The sequence below is a fragment of the Ranitomeya variabilis genome, chromosome 1 (genome assembly GCF_051348905.1).
Source record: "Ranitomeya variabilis isolate aRanVar5 chromosome 1, aRanVar5.hap1, whole genome shotgun sequence".
Classification (NCBI taxonomy): domain Eukaryota; kingdom Metazoa; phylum Chordata; class Amphibia; order Anura; family Dendrobatidae; genus Ranitomeya; species Ranitomeya variabilis.
The window spans coordinates 1,102,656,553-1,102,675,840 of NC_135232.1; the positions used below are offsets into that span (position 1 = coordinate 1,102,656,553).

General features: G+C 45.2%; 1 protein-coding gene across 1 annotated transcript in view; it reads right to left on the reverse strand.

Moving 5' to 3' along the window:
* Window positions 1-17,014, reverse strand: part of MAN2B2 (mannosidase alpha class 2B member 2) — a 54,028-nt gene extending 37,014 nt beyond the window's left edge. The window contains exons 1-5 of the mRNA XM_077280110.1: window positions 16,720-17,014; window positions 12,168-12,314; window positions 11,179-11,284; window positions 5,371-5,543; window positions 4,237-4,352 (exon numbers count right to left, since the gene is read on the reverse strand). Coding sequence (XP_077136225.1) covers window positions 4,237-4,352; window positions 5,371-5,543; window positions 11,179-11,284; window positions 12,168-12,314; window positions 16,720-16,839 — 662 coding nt within the window. The 5' untranslated portion in view covers window positions 16,840-17,014. The remainder of the gene's footprint in view (window positions 1-4,236; window positions 4,353-5,370; window positions 5,544-11,178; window positions 11,285-12,167; window positions 12,315-16,719) is intronic.
* Between the last annotated feature and the right edge of the window lie 2,274 nt (window positions 17,015-19,288).

Below are 19,288 nucleotides of genomic sequence, written 5' to 3' on the forward strand. Positions count from 1 at the left end.
CACAGTCCACCAAATTAGGCAATCTTACGCCCCGAGAAAGACATAGATTTCCTTCCAAATGCCCTCTTAACAGTTTCTGAGCTGACAGAACTTCGCACTGCAGTTGTCTCAGGTGAAATTGTGCCCATCCTATAGCCGGAATGCATGACGTTAATGAGCCTAGTAGGGACATTGCTTTTCTTAGGGTCATTGCTGGCTGATGAATTGGTGTACTGGTCAGGTTCATTATTTTGGCCACTTTGTTCTCCGGAAGGAGGCATAGCTGACGCTCGGGGTCCAGTATTAATCCTAGGAAGGACTGCACTTTTACTGGTACTAATCTTGATTTGGGGGTATTTATTATCCATCCCAGCTCTATTAGAGTTGATGTTACAACTGTTACTTGATGGGAGCAATGGGTCTCTGTCCTCCCTACCACAAGGAAGAAGTCGTCCAGGTATGGGACAATCACATCCTGGAATCGGAGGTATGACATTACCTCTACCATCACCTTGGTGAACACCCTGGAAGCTATAGACAGGCCGAATGGAAGGGCTGAATATGGGCAGCACGGTGGCTTAGTGGTTAGCACTGCAGCCTTGCAGCGCTGGAGTCCTGGGTTCAAATCCCACCAACCATCTGCAAAGAGTTTGTATGTGTTTGCGTGGGTTTGCTGCAGGCACTCCGGTTTCCTCCCACATTCCAAAGACATAGTGATAGGGAATTTAGATTGTGAGCCCCATTGGGGACAGCGATGATAATGTCTGTAAAGCGCTGCGGAATATGTTAGCGCTATATAAAAGATTATTATTATTATTTTACTTGGTTTTGTATGTATGATAGTCCTGATGTATTGGGATATGATAATATGCATCTTTTAAGTCTATTACTGTCATGAAGCAGTGTGGGAACAGAAGTTTTGTGGTCGGGTTAATAGACTCCATCTTGAAGGAGTAGTTCTCTACTGATTGATTGAGATTTCTTAGATTGACTATGGTTCTCCAGGAGCCATCTGGTTTTTGTATCAAAAAGAGGGGGGAGTAAAACCCCTTTCCTTCCTCCCGAGCCGGGACTTCCTGCAACACATTTTTGTGAACAAGTCCGAAGACTTTTGTCTCCAGAGCAGATTGCTCCTGCTGGGACTTCTTCCAGGGAGTTATTGCAAAATTCTGCCTGGGTGGACAGATGAATTTTATCTTTAGACCGTCTTTGATAATATTTAAAACCCAGGCACTGGGGGAGATGTTTATCCAGGCCGGAAAGAAGAGGGAGAGCCTTTCTCCAACCTCTGGTGTAATGTCATTGGGGGGATTTTTTTGCTGATGTAGAGGGTCCTTTGAACATATAGCCTGATCCCTTTTATCTTTAGAGTCCCAATTTCTCCTATCTCCTGGGGGACGACCTCTGTTAAATTTTCATCTCCGAAAGAAAGGTTTTTGGGATCTCTAGAGAAACTTGGAAAGGCTTTCTTTTTATCTGCTGCATGTTCCAAGATCTCTTCTAGCTTTTTGCCAAAGAGGAATTGACCGTCGCATGGGATGGAGCACAGTTTATGTTTAGACGGCAAATCCCCCGGACAACCTTTAAGCCATAGGGCTCTCCTTGCCACATTGGACAAGCCCGCTGCTCTAGCTGTTAATCTTGCAGAATCCGCAGAGGAATCTGCCTAAAAAGCTGCTGCTCCTTGCACTAAGGATATGTTCGCAAGGATATCATTTCTAGGAACTTTATCCCTTAGCTGATCTTCTATCTGCTGTAGCCAGACCATGAGAGCACGAGCCGTACATGTCCCAACTATTGCTGGTTTCAGGCCCCTAGCTGAAGCTTCCCAGATGTGTCTCAAAAAAAACTATCTGCTTTTTTGTCAAGCGGGTCTTTTAGGACACCTGAATCTTCTAATGGAGGGGACGATTTTTTCAAAGATTTGGCCACTGCACCGTCAATTTTAGGGATTTTTTTCCCAGGATTCGGAGTCTTTTTCCTCAAAAGGATATCTCCTTTTTGATGAAGAAGGCAAGGTACCCATTTTCTCGGGTTTTCTCCATTCTTTTTCGATCAATGCTTTGATTTTTGCATTGACCGGAAACGTACGTTTCCTTTTTGTTTCTAACCCGCCAAACATGACATCCTCAAGTGACCTAGGTGTCTTCTCCTCTTTAAGACCCATTGCAGACCTGACTGCTTTAACTAGTTTTTCTACATCCTCAGTTGGAAAACATGGTCGACCCCCTGTATCACTGAGGAGGAATCTGAGGACTGGATAGAGGTGGAGGAGTTAGAGGGAGACCGGGATGATTTATGACCCTCCTGTCTCTGAGAGGCATCCGAATCCGTAGACACCTTGCGGCTTTTCCTCCTTGTTTTTTTAAGGGCCAGTTTTAAGGAGTCTTTTATCTCTGCCTGTATTATGGCTTTAAGGGCTAGTGGCAAAATTAGGGGTCTCTTCCTGTATGGTTTTATGAATGCAGTTAGCGCAGAGATCCTTCTGCCACTGAACTGCAAGCGGAACTTTACAAAGGACACATTCTCGGTTCTTTGTTTTGCTGCTAGATTTCCTCGACCCCTAGTGATCAAACAGAAAAAATGGACCCTGTTACCATAAGGGTGACATTCATGTAGATCACTCACCACCGCCGACAGTCAAGGGTACCGGTTTCGGAGACTGGACAGATGCACGTGTAGCGTCCCTTCTGGACGCCGAAGAGTCTTGCCGAACAGGACGACTGCTGCTCCTACCACTTGAGCGGCTGCTTATCCTGGTATGCTGGTGGCTCGGCAAGGCACCTGGCGAGAGCTCCTAATGATGCTGCTGCGACGGCGGCTGCTACTGCTCCTGTTGCCCCACTTCCATGATGAAGTTTTTGGGAATGAGTGCGTCTTCTGTGGTCATCCCCCTTTTATGGGGGATCCACTGCACTTCCCACCTCCTCTGGTGCCCACTGGTGGTCCGTCCCCTCCTCTGCCGCGTCACTGGAGTCTTTATCCACCGGCCGGTGTTTTCTTCATGGGCGCCGCCATCTTGGATCCGGCACCCGCCCCCGACGTCACGCAGGCACGCCCATTCCCAGTGTGCCTTGCGCGTGACATCAGACGAGCGACCCGGAAGCGGCCACATGGACGCCAGCAGAGAGAAGGGTGGCGTGGCAGCCACGGAAGGAGCCCGGACATCCGACCGTGCTGCAAAGCCGCCCGCTCGGACGCAAAGCCCCGGAGGACCCGCGGACGGCGCTTCCAGTACCCGAGGACCGACGCACAGGCGCTGCCTGTTCTTCCACACCGAGACGGGTAATGCGTAAGTAGAAAAAAAGTAGAAAAATCTTCCACTGTTTTCAGCATGAGGGTCTTTGTCAGGACAGGAAACCCAACCGAAGCGACAGAGAGGTACCGCCCTTTTATTTTCAGTAGGGTTTCCTGTCCTGAATGGGCGGATCCCCTCTCTCTCAGGTGTGCCGTCATGGGGGAAGGGAAAATATTGTTGCAGTTTTTTTAGGCACGGAAAGATTAAAGTAATAAAAGAAACCATACTCGCTTTCCAGTGACCCTGTGGATCAGACTTCAGCCACGCCGGCGGTCTGCCCTGTTTGGAAGTCATAGTACCACTGCAGTCTGTGATCGTCTGCAACAGTCAGTTGACTAAGAGAGTGAATCAGAATCAGTCATCTGAGCGTTGTACTCTGTAATTGGTTGCGACTTCAAGAGTCGGCACAGACCTCCTGAATGGCCTGCGCTGGATCCACGGGGAGTGATGGAAGGAGAGTATGCCTCCACTTACTATTTTTAATCAACCCATGCCTAATAAAAACTAATTTTATGGTGGGCATCCTGCGGAGACGTGTCAGATAGGGCTCTTGTACTGGGAGCTCCATTGATCTCTAGAATGACACTACACCAGGCACAATGCTCACCTCAGCCTAAAGCATCTCTCGATTCCACTGGTTAGATGATAAAAGTTAAATGGGTGAATATCAGACCACTGCCATTCCCCCCAGGCACTGGGCCACAGTCACCTCAGCTACAAGACACCGTTTAGGCGAAGGGCAATGGATCGGAGGTTGAGCATTGGCACTGCCACTCAGCTATGTTTACCCATGCCACAGAGTCTGAATAGAGTGGCAGAGGGTACACTGGATGCTTGCAGCATGGCAGGTTCTGCGGAGGGACCGAGGTGGCCATTGGTCTTACAGATCTCCAGTGTGCTGGGTATCAGGGGGCACAGATTCCCCCCCCCCCCCCCCCCATTTCTTTCTACTACTGTACCTGTTGGTAAATGGCAGGTAAGAAGGGGTACAGTATCTAAACTGGTCCATGACATGTGTAAAGATCTCCTGCTTCTCAGATAAGGAGCGAGACCCTCTCCAAACAAACTGCAGATTCTACAAAGAGAAAAGAAAGAGATATCCTCAGAGTAAACCATACTGCGTACATCCGGAAACTCACGGCTTGTGGTGAGGACTCATTCCTGGCAATTACAACAAACAACTAATGAATCTCTTGTTTTCTTTAGGAGAAACAATACTAGTTCAAAAGGAAAATCTGGCCCATCGCCCGGGAACCCCAGCAGAGACTCGCATAGGGGGACGTAATGCTACATCCGAAAGATGGAGGATAAAAGGGTAGAATCCTCTCCAGCCACCGCATACACTTACACACATGTAAAATATATAATGTGCAACATAGCCATATTATAGTATGTCATTTATACCAGACTACACATTATGTGCATAATATTACAGTATATAATTTATACCTGACACATAATGTACAAAGTAACAGTATTACCCTATATCATTTATAACAGCTGCAGCTGAAAAGATCAATAAATGATGGATGATATTAAAATACACAAGAATACTAGAGACTAGGTATGTATCCTACATTTAAAAAATATTGTGCCGTTTCAGCTGAGAAGTTACAGAGTCAGGGTGTATTCACACTGCTTTATATTCAATGCGCTTCATGACTATACCCAGGATGTATATAAATATATTGTTTGATTCATGTAATCAAGGGGTATATTTAAACTTACAAAAGGTAAAGCATATTGCTACAGTATTCCATTGCTTTATGATGGTGGGAGTCTGAATTCTGGGAAGCCCACCCACTCTAAAAATGAAAAGGTTGAAATCTGATGTAGAGTTGTAAGTCTTTATAAGTTTTCCTTACACAGCTGTGCACCTGCCAAGGAGCTACAGACAGCATTATTCGCTTGAATGGGGAAGAGAAAATGAAGAGGGATGCACTGCTACCCCATTGCTGCACCCTCTCAATGAGTTTACAAAAACATATTCTGGGATTTCTATTTTCGCAGTTCATTTCTATTTGAGATGGCTTTCATAGAAATATTGACGTAATACCATATAATATACCAATATTATACCAATACACTCATACCTTGGAATCCTGCATGGCAGATTTACTGTCATAATCAATGCGGGAAATAAGATGGGCATTAAATCCAGACATGGCAAATATGGTAGGTGAGACGGCAGATGCTCCAAAGGGATCCACATGCCAAGAAAACTGAGGTCTTACTCCAAATGTTTCATACAAAAAGCCGTGGCCCTCTGCATAGAGACAGACGTATAGTATTATACAGTGTGTATTAGTATCTAATCATCTCTACAATACCTGGATGTTGGAATTGTGGACACTTATTAGGCAACTTGTATTTTTGATTATTAATCTTATTAAACAACTCCAGTGCTGTAGGTGAATCCAAAAGTCTAAAAAACCCTGAAGCCTCAATATTTAAGTAAATAAAAAGCCGGATTACTCACCGGTAGTGCTCTTTTAGTGAGTCCACGACAGCACCCCACTGGAGAGAGGGATCCGCCCCGCAGGAACAGGAAACCTACAGAGAAATAAAAGGGGCGGTCCGCCTCTCCTCCTCAGTTTAATTTCAGAGTACCCGGAGGACCGCCAGTATTAGGCAAATACTATTTATTTCATCTTTCAAACTTATTTGCTTATAATTAAAATAATTTTTACTCAATAGTATGTATTATATTAATCTAGGGAGGGATGTAAGAGGGTGCTGTCGTGGACTCACTAAAAGAGCATTACCGGTGAGTAATCCGGCTTTTTACTCTTCGCCACGACAGCACCCCACTAGAGATCTTTCAGAGACCATCACCTAGGGAGGGGACCACTGTGCTGAGGACAGTCCTGCCAAAGTCTAGGTCAGAAGTTGACGATAGGTCTAGCCTATAGTGGTTATAGAATGTAGAAGGATTTGACCAAGTTGCCGCCTTACATATAGTTTCAATTGGGACGTCTCCCCTCTCTGCCCAGGAGGATGCCATCACTCTGGTGGAGTGTGCTGTTATGCCTTCCGGAGGGTTTTCTTTCCTCGCGGAATAAGCCAGTCTGATAGACTCTCTGATCCACCGGGATAAGGTGCTTTTTGTTACTCCATGACCCTTCTTGTGACCCTGGAAGGAAATAAACAGAGCCCTACTCTGTCGCCAGCTGCTGGTCCTTTCAATATATTTTAACACTACTCTTTTAACGTCAAGAGTGTGATATTTCTGTTCTTCAGGAGAGGAGGGATTACTGAAGAAAGTGGGCAAGATTATTTCTTGTGACCTATGGAATTTTTTTGCTACTTTGGGAAGGTAGGACGGGTCTGGTTTAAGAATTAAACTTATCCTGAAAGGTTAACAAAAAAGGTGGATCTATAGAGAGTGCTTGGATGTCACTGATTCTCCTAGCTGAAGTCAGTGCTACCAAGAGGGCCGTTTTTAGTGATAGACATTTAATGGGTATTCAGTCTATTGGCTCGAAAGGAGAGGCAGTTAGAGCTTGTAAAACTAAATTTAAATCCCAGGGTGGAATCCTAGGTATGTTAACTGGATTTATTCTCTCGCAGGCTGTAATAAATCTGGATACCCATCTATCCCCCGCAATGTTATGGCCATAGAGGGCTCCTAATGCTGAAACATGAACTTTTAAGGTGTTTACAGTTAACCCTAGTTCTCTCCCTTTTTGAAGAAATTCCAGGATAGATTGTATCGGAATTTCTGATATGTTGGTAGATGTATGGAATTGTAAAAATTTCTTCCATACTCTCGTATAAATTTTCGTGGTGGAGGGTTTTCTACTTTGGAGAAGTGTATCAATCAAACCCCCCGAGAATCCTCTCGATCTTAGCATCTGCCTCTCAAATTCCAGGCCGTCAGGTGGAGATTGTCCACCTGAGGGTGGAAAAACGGACCCTGGAAGAGAAGGTTGGGTGTTGAGGGGAGGACCCAATGATCTGAGACCGACATGGTCTGTAGCCATGAGAACCATGGTCTCTTGGGCCAGAATGGAGCTATCAGAATAATTCTCGCTCCTTCTTCTCTGATTTTGCGTATGACTTGAGTTAGCAATATGATCGGAGGAAACGCGTACGCCAGACTGAACTGCCAAGGGGCTTGGAGAGCGTCCAGAATGTCCGGATGATCCGCTGGAGATAAGGAGGCAAATCTCCGGACTTTTCTGTTTCTTCTTGTGGCGAAGAGATCTATCTGAGGACGGCCCCAAAGAGATATTATGTCCAGAAAAATTTGCTGGTTTAGGCACCACTCTCCTTGTCTCAAGATGTGTCGACTCAAAAAGTCCGCCTGCTGATTGTTTGCTCCTCTTATGTGCAGTGCAGTAAGGGATGTTAGGTGACTTTCTGCTAGATTTAAGATTTCTGTAGCAGAAGACATCAGAGTCTCTGATCGCGTGCCTCCTTGCTTGTTTAGATACGCCACCGTGGTTGTGTTGTCGGACAGGACTCTGACATCTTTCCCCCGAAGCTGTGGGAGGAAATGATATAAGGCGTATTTTACAGCATTTAGTTCTTTAACATTAGAGGAGCTGCAGCTTTCCTCCATGTTCCATGACCCTTGGCAATAATCATTCCCCATATGAGCGCCCCATCCATGAGGACTGGCGTCAGTGGTTATGGTATGAGATGGCGTTATTACCCATGGAACCCCACTCAAATGGTTTGAGTCTAGCCACCACTCTAAGGAAGATAACCTTATCTCAGGAGGTTTTATTTTTGCATTTAGGTGACCAAATAACCGTCTATCCTCTTGTAAAATTTGATGTTGTAGTGTTCAAGTATGGTGTTGAGCCCACCTTACTGCAGGTATACAAGAGATAAGAGACCCTAATAACGACATGGCTTGTCTTAGGGATATCCGTGGATTATTTATTGCGGCTAGGACTTTGTGTCTGATCAGTAGAATCTTTACCTGTGGCAGGAGACACTTTTGAGATATGGAGTCTAAATGGAACCCCAAGAACGCCTGACGGGAAAGCGGAGTGAGTCTGGATTTGTCGGTATTGATTATCCAGCCCAGGTCCTGTAGAGAGGAAATTGCGTGAGCTAAACGATCAGTGCATTGAGTAACTAAATTTCCTATTACCAAAAAGTCATCCAGATAGGGCACAATCAAGGTTTCCTTCTGGCGAAGGTAGGCCATCACCTCTAGCATAATCTTGGTGAAGATCCTCGGCGCTGTTGGGAGGCCGAAAGGGCAGGGCCGCATATTGGAAATGACGAACCTCGTTGTTGATTTTTACTGCCACCCTGAGGAATTTTTGGCACCTGTCATGAATAGGGAGATGATAGTAAGCATCTTTTAGATCAATGCCCCCCATCATACAGTTTGGGAAGAGGAGCTTTATGGTGGACCTAATGGATTCCATTTTAAAATGTATAGTTTTCAATAAATGAATTGAGTTTTTTAAGGTTTATGATTGTCCTGAAAGAACCGTCGGGCTTAGAAATTAGGAATAGGGGGGAGTAGAATCCCCTACCCTCCTGTCCCACCGGCACTTGGACTAGGACCTGTTTTGATACTAGGGTTTGAATTTCAAGCTCTAGCGCCTGTTGCTGTATAGGCGAGCTGAGGGATGTTATAATATAAGACTCGTGGGGAACACGAGAGAATTTTAGTTTAATTCCATCTCGGATGATATTTAAAACCCACGAGCTAGATGTTATTTTTTCCCATTGAGTGGTGAAAAACTTCAGTCTGCCCCCAACTGGTATATCCTCAGTATTTGTTGTCTTTTGGGGGGTTGGGTCTTCTAAACATGGTACCTCTCTGCTTGTCGTCCTTAGCGGTCCATGTTGTAGACCTATCCGTTTGCCTTCTTTTGCCAAACGGTCTCCTTTTAAAGGCTCTCCTATAAAAGGGAATAGAAGAGTCAGGAAAAGCTTTTTTCCTGTCTTTTGCTTTTTTTAGTATGTCGTCTAGAGCTTTGCCAAAGAGGAACTCACCCTCACATGGGATGGCGCATATCTTAGATTTTGATTGCGCATCGCCTTTCCAGCTTTTCATCCATAATGCACGCCTTGCGTTGTTTACAAGACCTGCAGATCTTGCCGCTAACCGAAGGGAGTCCGCGGATGCGTCTGCCATAAAGGCTGCTGCGCCTCGTATCAAGGGGATAGCTGCCCGTAATTTTTCTCTTGAGATCTTATTCTCAATTTGTTGGTCCAATTGATCGATCCATATGAGCATCGATCTGGCTGTGCAAGTGCTTGCTACTGCCGGCTTAAATATTCCTGTAGTCGCCTCCCAGGATCTTTTTAGGGAGGACTCGGCTTTGCGATCCAGAGGGTCAGAGAGCAGTCCCGCATCTTCTACAGGTAAGGTTGACTGCTTCGAGGTAGAGGCTACAGCTGCGTCAACCTTAGGGACTTTTGTCCATGTAAGAAGCTCCTCGTCACTAAACGGATATTTTCGTTTTGACGCTGAGGGTAGAAAGCTTCTCTGATCCTGCGCTTTTCCCACTCCCTTTTTATTAATGCTTTTACCGCCGGTATGACCGGAAAACATCTCCTTTTTCTTTCTGCCAAACCCGCAAACATTGTGTCTTGCGTGGTTTGTGCACCTTTTGCCTCTTCACACCCCATAGTGTCTCGTATCGATTTCACTAAATTGTCCACACTTTCCACCGGGAAACAAGAACGTCCCTCAATTTCAGACGATGAAGACGATGATGACGATAGGGAGGCGTCTGAACATACAGCCTGGTCACTATCTGAATCCGACGAGGGTGTCGGTATTCTGGGTTTGGTTTTATGAGGTTTCTCTTGGGACATAGCCCTTAATTCCTCCCTGATAATGGTACGCAAGTCCGTAACGGACATTGCCGCTCCCTGTGTGGTTTCAGTTATGCAGTCCTTGCAGAGTTTTTTGGGGTATGAGTCAGGTAGGGGCTGGCTACATAAGGCGCATTTCCTATGTTTTGTTTTTTGTCGCTTTTTAACCTGACCCGAGGTGTGCTGACGAGAGAAGGAGGAAGAGAGAGAGAGGGGAAATAGCATTAGCTTAATAGGTAGAGTCACTCACACTCACCCAGTGAAGCTGATAATACCGGATCAGAAGCCCGAGATTCTGTCCTGGATCTATCCACCGAGCCGCTCTTATGACCGGTGTCTGAAGATCCTTTGCTGGGACGCTCCTTGGCGGGGGGTACTTGGTCCGTTTCAGGGTCCATGGCACCTGGGGATGACATCTTGCATCGCCAAATAATGGTGCTCGTTCGATTTATATAGGGCGTTTGAGCGTCTTTTTTTTTACCGGCATTGCGCATGCGCGAAGGCCGCGCATCCCCCCCGCCGCTGGCCGCAGCTTGGATGCTCCGGAAAGTTTAGTCTATACATCCGGGTGAATCATTGGTGGTGGTCGGCGCATGCGCAGTCCGGGATTTTTGCCCTGGACTTACTTCCGGAACGCCGTCCTCACCTGATCAGCGAGGACTCCGGCGCTTGCTTCAGCCACCCATTTCGGAAATGATGCCCGGCGGCCTCACCCGGACCAGGTCATCATCCGGGCTTCTGTCAGATGAGGAGGGAGCCGTCAAACGGATCTCCCCCGACGCTGCCTCTGGACTGCAGCCCCTGCCGTTCCTAAAGATACCGCACAGGCGGCGTGCATGCCCAGATATTTTTCTCTTCATAGCAATCCTGTCGTTCCCGCAGGAACAGGAAACCTAAACTGAGGAGGAGAGGCGGACCGCCCCTTTTATTTCTCTGTAGGTTTCCTGTTCCTGCGGGGCGGATCCCTCTCTCCAGTGGGGTGCTGTCGTGGCGAAGAGTAAAAGTTACTTTTCGGCTTTCTTAGGAGAATATCTCTATGCGCAGAATTATAAGGTTGTGCATTGTAACAAAGGAAATGTGAATTAGGCCACTGAATTAGGAGCAGATACCTGTTAGTTGTAAGATCTGATCATCTACTGCAGTAACGGCTTCATCGTGCATGACTTGTCCACCGATAACGAACTCTAATCGTCCCTCCTGTACCAACTGATGCACCTGTGACCACCAGAACAAATATGAGGATGGGCTGCAGAATGGCAATAGTTGTACTGATTTGAGCACATTCTTTTTTTGGTGTTTTGGGGCATTATCCAGCCATACCCACTAGATGATAGTGTAGGTTGACTGGAATTGACACCAAGCACCTCATTTCAAGGATGAGGACCTGTAGGGTGTCAGACATTGTCATATCATAGACTTGTATTGTCACTTTTCATCTGTGCCACAGAAAAAAAAAAAAAAAAACAGACACGTCTCCGTGATTTTAGCACAAACACACGGTCCATGAAAAAACCTACTGTACATGTAAATAGCAACATAGGACATTTACGCCATGATAACCTATCTGTGAAAAGCACAAAACGAACATGAATGTGCAACATATTCATCTAAATAAGACCTTAGTCAGAGCAGTGAGGATGGATTTGTTTTTTACTCAGATCTCCATGATGTGTAGAGAGGAGGAAAGTATCTACAGTTTCACGGAGGGCACAGAAAACAGACTACAGACAAGGAGGAAACCACACAAAGAAAATAAGTGCAGGATGGAAATTCTGCTGTTATAAGAAAGCAAGTGAAGAAAGCAGCACCCGGTTTACACACAGATCCCACATCCAGTCTACATTATTGAGATGGTAAAATCAGAAACTTGGATCAGTCTGCAAACTGCACATCAGGGGGTGTGAAAATTAACAAAAGGAAGATTACAGATGGAAACATGGGAGCTTCATGAAAGATTTGCTATGGAAGGTATGTAAATCCATTTCCATCTATTTTCCCCAGGTACGAGTTTGGAAAAAGGAGAGAAAAAAAAAAAAAAACAACCATAGGTGAGTGCAGTAGACACAGTCTTTGGTGCTAGTTTTATCCCTTGGATTACCTGCTGCTTTTGCACTTCTCCTGCCACCATATCCCACCATAAGCGGAAAAATTCCTGCTCGACCACAATGAACTTGCGATACTTGGCCTTCATCAGTTCTTCCACTACTGTTGTGTAGACATTGGCGGCATAGGCATGCATGCTCTCCTGAGAATACAACGTTCTGTATTTTATTAAAACAAGAATATATGAAATACAAGAAAACCTGAACAGACAAAGGTTCATAAGTTAACTCAGTGGTAGACATCTGCTATAGGGGAGTATGTAATGGGTTAAAAAAAAAAAAAAAGTTTGTCTGCTACTGAGCAACCCCTTCTTAATAGCTTTCCTGTTAAAGGGGTTGTCTGGTGAAAACAAGGTGTCACATACGTGCGTGATAGGTGATAGATGAAGGGGGTCCATCTCCTAAGGACTATAGCTATTCGGATAAGGAGTTATCCATAGCTATTTGCTCATCTCTAATGGTGAGGAATCCATCACGCCTCAACAGGGAAAAGAGTACCGAGCTGAAAACAACATTTCCAACATTCAGATCCCTAACAATCAGTAAGTTACGACCCAACCCAGAAGATCACTTATCACCAGGCAACCCCTCTTAAGAAAACAAAAACATACAGTGCCCAGCATAAATGAGTACACCCTCTTTGAACAGTAAGATTTATAGTATATTTATATCCCGGACTGGTGTCGTGGAATTATACACTAGTGAAGCCTGCACCCAGATATCAATGTCACGTGGCCGCCAGGGGGACAGTGCCAATATATGAGGACCGGCACTAATCCCTCAGGGTAAATACCTATTTTTTTGTATTATCGGATTAAACGCTCATTCTCTGAAAAAAATAAAAATAAAAAAACAATCCATTTTTATAGGATAAGGCATAATAATGTGCTGATCACTGAGGGGTCAAACCGCTGAGAACCCAAGATCATCACCATTCTAAATAGCATTTCTGTGGATTCAGTAAGCCAAACTTCTGGCTCCTCAATTTCCCTGACTCCCCAGCACTGATCACTACTGAGCATGTACATACAGTGCAGCACAGATTCATCTCCACATCACTGATCACTACTGAGCATGTACATACAGTGCAGCACAGATTCATCTCCACAGCACTGATCACTACTGAGCATGTACATACAGTGCAGCACAGATTCATCTCCACAGCACTGATCACTACTGAGCATGTACATACAGTGCAGCACAGATTCATCTCCACAGCACTGATCACTACTGAGCATGTACATAAAGTGCAGCACAGACTCATCTCCACAGCACTGATCACTACTGAGCATGCATACAGTGCAGCACAGATTCATCTCCACAGCACTGATCACTACTGAGCATGTACATACAGTGCAGCACAGATTCATCTCCACAGCACTGATCACTACTGAGCATGTACATACAGTGCAGCACAGATTCATCTCCACAGCACTGATCACTACTGAGCATGTACATACAGTGCAGCACAGATTCATCTCCACAGCACTGATCACTACTGAGCATGTACATACAGTGCAGCACAGATTCATCTCCACAGCACTGATCACTAATGAGCATGTACATAAAGTGCAGCACAGACTCATCTTCACAGCACTGATCACTACTGAGCCTGTACATACAGTGCAGCACAGATTCATCTCCACAGCACTGGTCACTACTGAGCCTGTACATACAGTGCAGCACAGATTCATCTCCACAGCACTGGTCACTACTGAGCCTGTACATACAGTGCAGCACAGATTCATCTCCACAGCACTGGTCATTACTGAGCATGTACATACAGTGCAGCACAGATTCATCTCCACAGCACTGGTCACTACTGAGCATGTACATACAGTGCAGCACAGATTCATTTTCACAGCACTGGTCATTACTGAGCATGTACATACAGTGCAGCACAGATTCATCTCCACAGCACTGGTCACCACTGAGCATACTGAGCATGTACATAAAGTGCAGCACAGATTCATCTCCACAGCACTGGTCATTACTGAGCATGTACATACTGTGCAGCACAGATTCATCACCACAGCACTCGTCACTACTGACCATGTACATAAAGTGCAGCACAGATTCATCTCCACAGCACTCGTCACTACTGAGCATGTACATACAGTGCAGCACAGATTCATCTCCACAGCACTGGTCATTACTGAGCATGTACATACAGTGCAGCACAGATTCATCTCCACAGCACTGGTCACCACTGAGCCTGTACATACAGTGCAGCACAGATTCATCTCCACAGCACTGGTCATTACTGAGCATGTACATACAGTGCAGCACAGATTCATCTCCACAGCACTGGTCACCACTGAGCATACTGAGCATGTACATAAAGTGCAGCACAGATTCATCTCCACAGCACTGGTCACCACTGAGCATGTACATACAGTGCAGCACAGATTCATCTCCACAGCACTGGTCACTACTGAGCCTGTACATACAGTGCAGCACAGATTCATTTTCACAGCACTGGTCATTACTGAGCAAGTACATACAGTGCAGCACAGATTCATCTCCACAGCACTGGTCACTACTGAGCACGTGCATACAGTGCAGCACAGATTCATCTCCACAGCACTGGTCACTACTGAGCACGTACATACAGTGCAGCACAGATTCATCTCCACAGTAGTGGTCACCACTGAGCATGTACATAAAATGCAGCACAGATTCATCTCCACTAAAAGCGGAGATCCTTAGATCAGGAACAGAACAGACATTTATAGGGCATTTCAGAACTTTCCCCAATTATGAAAACATTTACAGCACATCCTGCATTGTACTACTGTACCCAATTTACTATATATTAGCAGTCAGAGACTGTCCAATTCCAGCAAAATGGACACTGACTGAGACTCCACAACCCTGCTAAATAGCAAGAATATGTGCACACTCAACCTCCACTCCATTCATTGCCAATGGGATAGCTGGAAATAGCCAAGTATAGAGCTCAGATTTCTCCAGCAGTCCCATTGACAATGAGTGGAGTGGAGGTTGAAGTAAATTTTATTTGCAGAAACTACACCAAATAGCTAATTTAAGTTGCGTGCGTCCTTAGTGCAGTTAGAGTGTTTATTTGTTTGCGTGCCTTTTTATTGCATATTTTCTCTTGTGGATTTTATCTCTTTCTAGTAAATCATGTTTTAAGTAATCCAACTTTTGTTTCGGAAACTTCCCTTTTGCTGACTTATCCGGCTTTGATAAAACTTTACTGCCAGCGTCCTGCATGGATTACATGCGTTTTAGTATATTTCCACTGCGCAAATAGAATCATAACATCGGTGCGTTTTTCTCATTTGCAGATTTTACGCATCTCATTCAAGTCTATGAGGAAAATTCGCCAATAAAACTCATTTTATTACAAAATAAAAATTGACGTGTTGCAAATTTCAAAAACGCATTGCAGCATAAAAAAAAAAAAAAATTAGAAAACAGCACAGTGAGCATGAGATGAATACAAATCCTATCTACTTTGCTGGATCTGTAATTTACTGTGGTTTTGGGTCACAGAAAAACACAGCGGAAAAAGTGCATCAAATAATCATTACGGAAACTTAGCCTAAGGGCTGCAGACAGGCGGCCGTATTTCTCGTGCGAGGATCGGACTGCACTGCACGGACTGGCCCGTCACCTCTCCTAATCTAAGCACGACATATTTCTATGCAGATGTCACACAGGTCAGGAGGGTCGATGGTCTGTCTGAGCATTGCGATGCGGACCTTGCATGAGGAATACGGCCATCTGTCTGCCTCAAAAAAGGGGTTGTTCAGGACTGTTACAATAATGACCTATCCTATAGGTCACACCAGAGTATACGCTCTCATGCAAGAGAATAAGGTCGATCATGCGAATGACACTTTGATCAGTCCATTCTGTGAAAACTGAACTGCACTCAGATGCCATCCGAATGCAGTCTGACGTTTCCAACAGACTCATTGACTTGCATGGTTGAGTGCCATCCAAATATTGAATCAAACTCTGGCGTGAAGCGACCTTTTGCTTGGACCTGCTGTGTCCGAGGAAAGAAAAAAATTAAAGTCGGATGTACACGACCACATATTAACTAACACTGGTCCCAATGCAATCCAATGTTCTGTGGAAAATACGGATTCGTGCATGAGCCCTTATGATAGGTCATCAATACCTGATCAATGGGGGTGCGCGCCCAGAGCCGCACAGCACAGCGCCGTCATCTCTACGGTGGCTGCACCGCCCGCGATCAGAACACTGTGCTCTGCAGCTCCGCACTTAGGGCTGCAGCAACAGTTTATCGACAGGGCTACCCCCCACCAATAAGATGACCTATCTCAAAGATTAATGTCCTGGACAACCCCTTTAATCTTGTACAACTCCCAGCAGGCATTGCTGCTACATATACTGCAGGGAATGGGAGACTGGAACAACAGCATGTAAAGTGTGGAGAAAGTGAAAGCAGCATCTCCATGGGTCATGTGATCTAAGCTGTGTCAGCTGACTCCCCCATTAATAACACTATAGAAATATCACTATAGAAATAGCCACAGACTGTGGTGGCGGTACCTGCACTGTGTACACCCAGCCGACGTCCATGTGACTGTGGGGGATGACAAACACCTGAATTTGTTTTGCAGAGGTGACATCTCCACTCAGGGAGAGGACCAGGAGCAGCAGCGGCAGCATCCTACCGACAGAACCCGGATACTGCGCGGCAACACTGTATCACACAGGTGTAAATAGATTCTACGGCAAGCCGGAGGAGGCAAAGTAGCTCAAACGCGTTTCCCTCGAAGTTAGGAGCTTTTCTGTATGAGGCTGGACATAGGGATCACAGAGCTCACCAAGAAGAGTCCTGACCAAACCTGGGAATGGGCAGGATGGTCATATATCAGGTGCAGAACAAGTGTGGAATGGGGGACAGAGAATAAGTAAAGCACTTCACTGCAAAATAGTCCTAGGAAAGGTATAATTCATATACATGTTAGGCAGCCATAAAAAAAATGGGTTATGCCAAGTTCTCATGATGAGGTTTTGGCGTTGGGTTTTTTCTCTCTGCAGCGTCTTACACTTCCAGCAAAGCGCATGGGATTTACAGAATTCTCATATCTACTTTATTTTTTTTTATTTTTTTTTAACAAAGCAGAAACAGTCAATTTCTAAATAAGTATTTAATTTGCTGATTTTTCCCATAGGCTTGAATGAGATAAGGAGAATACGATACAAAATCTGCTGCAGAAACGCACTAAAAACGCGCTGTATCAATAAAAGCAAAGTAACAGAAAGTTTCCAATATAAAGCAGTTTTATTTAAAACGTGACATACCAAGTGCGTGCCGAGAGTGATTTCAGAATTCGGATCACGCGCACCCATTCAAGTCTATGGGTGGTGTGAAGCATCGGACTGCACTCAGATGCACAGACTGAGTGCAGTCCGATTTAGGCTTTGTTCACACAAGGCATTTTTGCAGTGTTTTTTTCTGCAGCAAAACTGATCTCTTGGCGGTAAAGAAGCTGTGGCAAAAATGCACTGTTTTTGATGGTTTTTTTTTGCTGCGGTCTTTTTGCGTCTTTTTTTTCTATGTTTTTGTCATGCTGTATTTGTCTCTTGTGCATGCTGATAAAATTTAGTGGAAAAAAATCTAATTGTATTTAATCAGGTTTTGGCACAAAAAAAATGCTGTAAAACCTGATACGTGCATTGTTTGGTGAGGATTTTTAGCGTTTGTTTCACCACGCATTACTTCCAATAGGTGAAAAACGCTGAAAAAACACTGAAAAAAGTGACGTGCCCCATTGTGCAAAAAATCATGCAAAGCACAAGATACTGAGGACTAAAAAAACCAAGCTGTGTGCATGAGAGTTCTGAAATCTCTTACCGAGTTTGCTGGTACTGTAAAACGTAGCTGAAAATTTTCATTAAAAAAAGCTGCAAAAACGCCCTGTGTGAACATTGGCTTATGCGCACGAAGACAAGGGAGAAGATGGAGAAATTAAGTTCTCCTTCTTCGCACTTGTGATACAATTCCTTCATGCGAGAGCATCGGATCTCAGTACACTGACGCTCGGATCAGAGTTTGTCATCTCCATAATTGATCCGATTTTCTGCCAATCATCGATCGTGTGAGCGAGCCCTTAATGTTATCACCACATGTCCAGTCAGGAGATAATAATGACCGTTCTCCTGGATAAGCCGTCAATGTGAGATCAGTGGGGGTCTGACACTCTGCACCCCCACCAATCACTCATTAGATTTTATGGCAGCAGACAGAGGTGAACCCCAGAAAGGCTCCTAGTCCAGCACTCAGCAGCCAGAACATATTCAGAGAGTTTACCCCCTGTAAGTGCCATAACAAAAAAATATCTGATCACTGGGGGTGCTGAGCGTCAGACCCCCACAAATTTCATATTTTTGATTTTTCTTGTATAGGGGTCATCAATATTTCCTGACTGGCCAACCCCTTGTACTTGGGTTCTGTTCACACGGACTGTCAGGCAGGGCTAGATGACCACCATTAATGGTAATCATTAGCGATCGGCGGCTGTTCATTAGCCTGTGTATACCGTGTGACTATGAGTGATCTGTTATAAATGCACTGTGAGGATTCTCCGGTGACGGCGGTGATACCGACCACAAGTGTTCGATATATGCAGACTCCCGCCACAATCTGGCTAAACATGTCAATGCAAGAGAATTTGGCACAGTCTTTCTCTTCTAGTTGGAATGTGGCAGAAAGTATGCAAATCGTATAGTTGTGGTCACATGACCGCTCGGTTTCACCGCCGGCACTGGAGAATCCTCACAGTGCACACCGTGCACGATATGAGGATTCTCAAGTCTACAAACATAGAGTAACTGCAGACTGTCGTGATAAACCTGGACAACCCCTTTAAGAATGCTTGTTGGTGATTACATTGCACTTCCCGTGCAGCTTTATTCCTTCAGGTCCCCACCCCTATCGCATACAGATGCTGTTTACAGCGTCAACAATATATCGGGGCTAACGTGATCTTTGTTGGGGCTGATATGATTTCTGGACAATCAGTCCCTATAGAAATCAGATCTTCTTAACCAAATAAGCTCCTGGTGCAAAACTGGCTGGCGGTGCAGCTCCGGCCATCGCTGGCACGGAGAA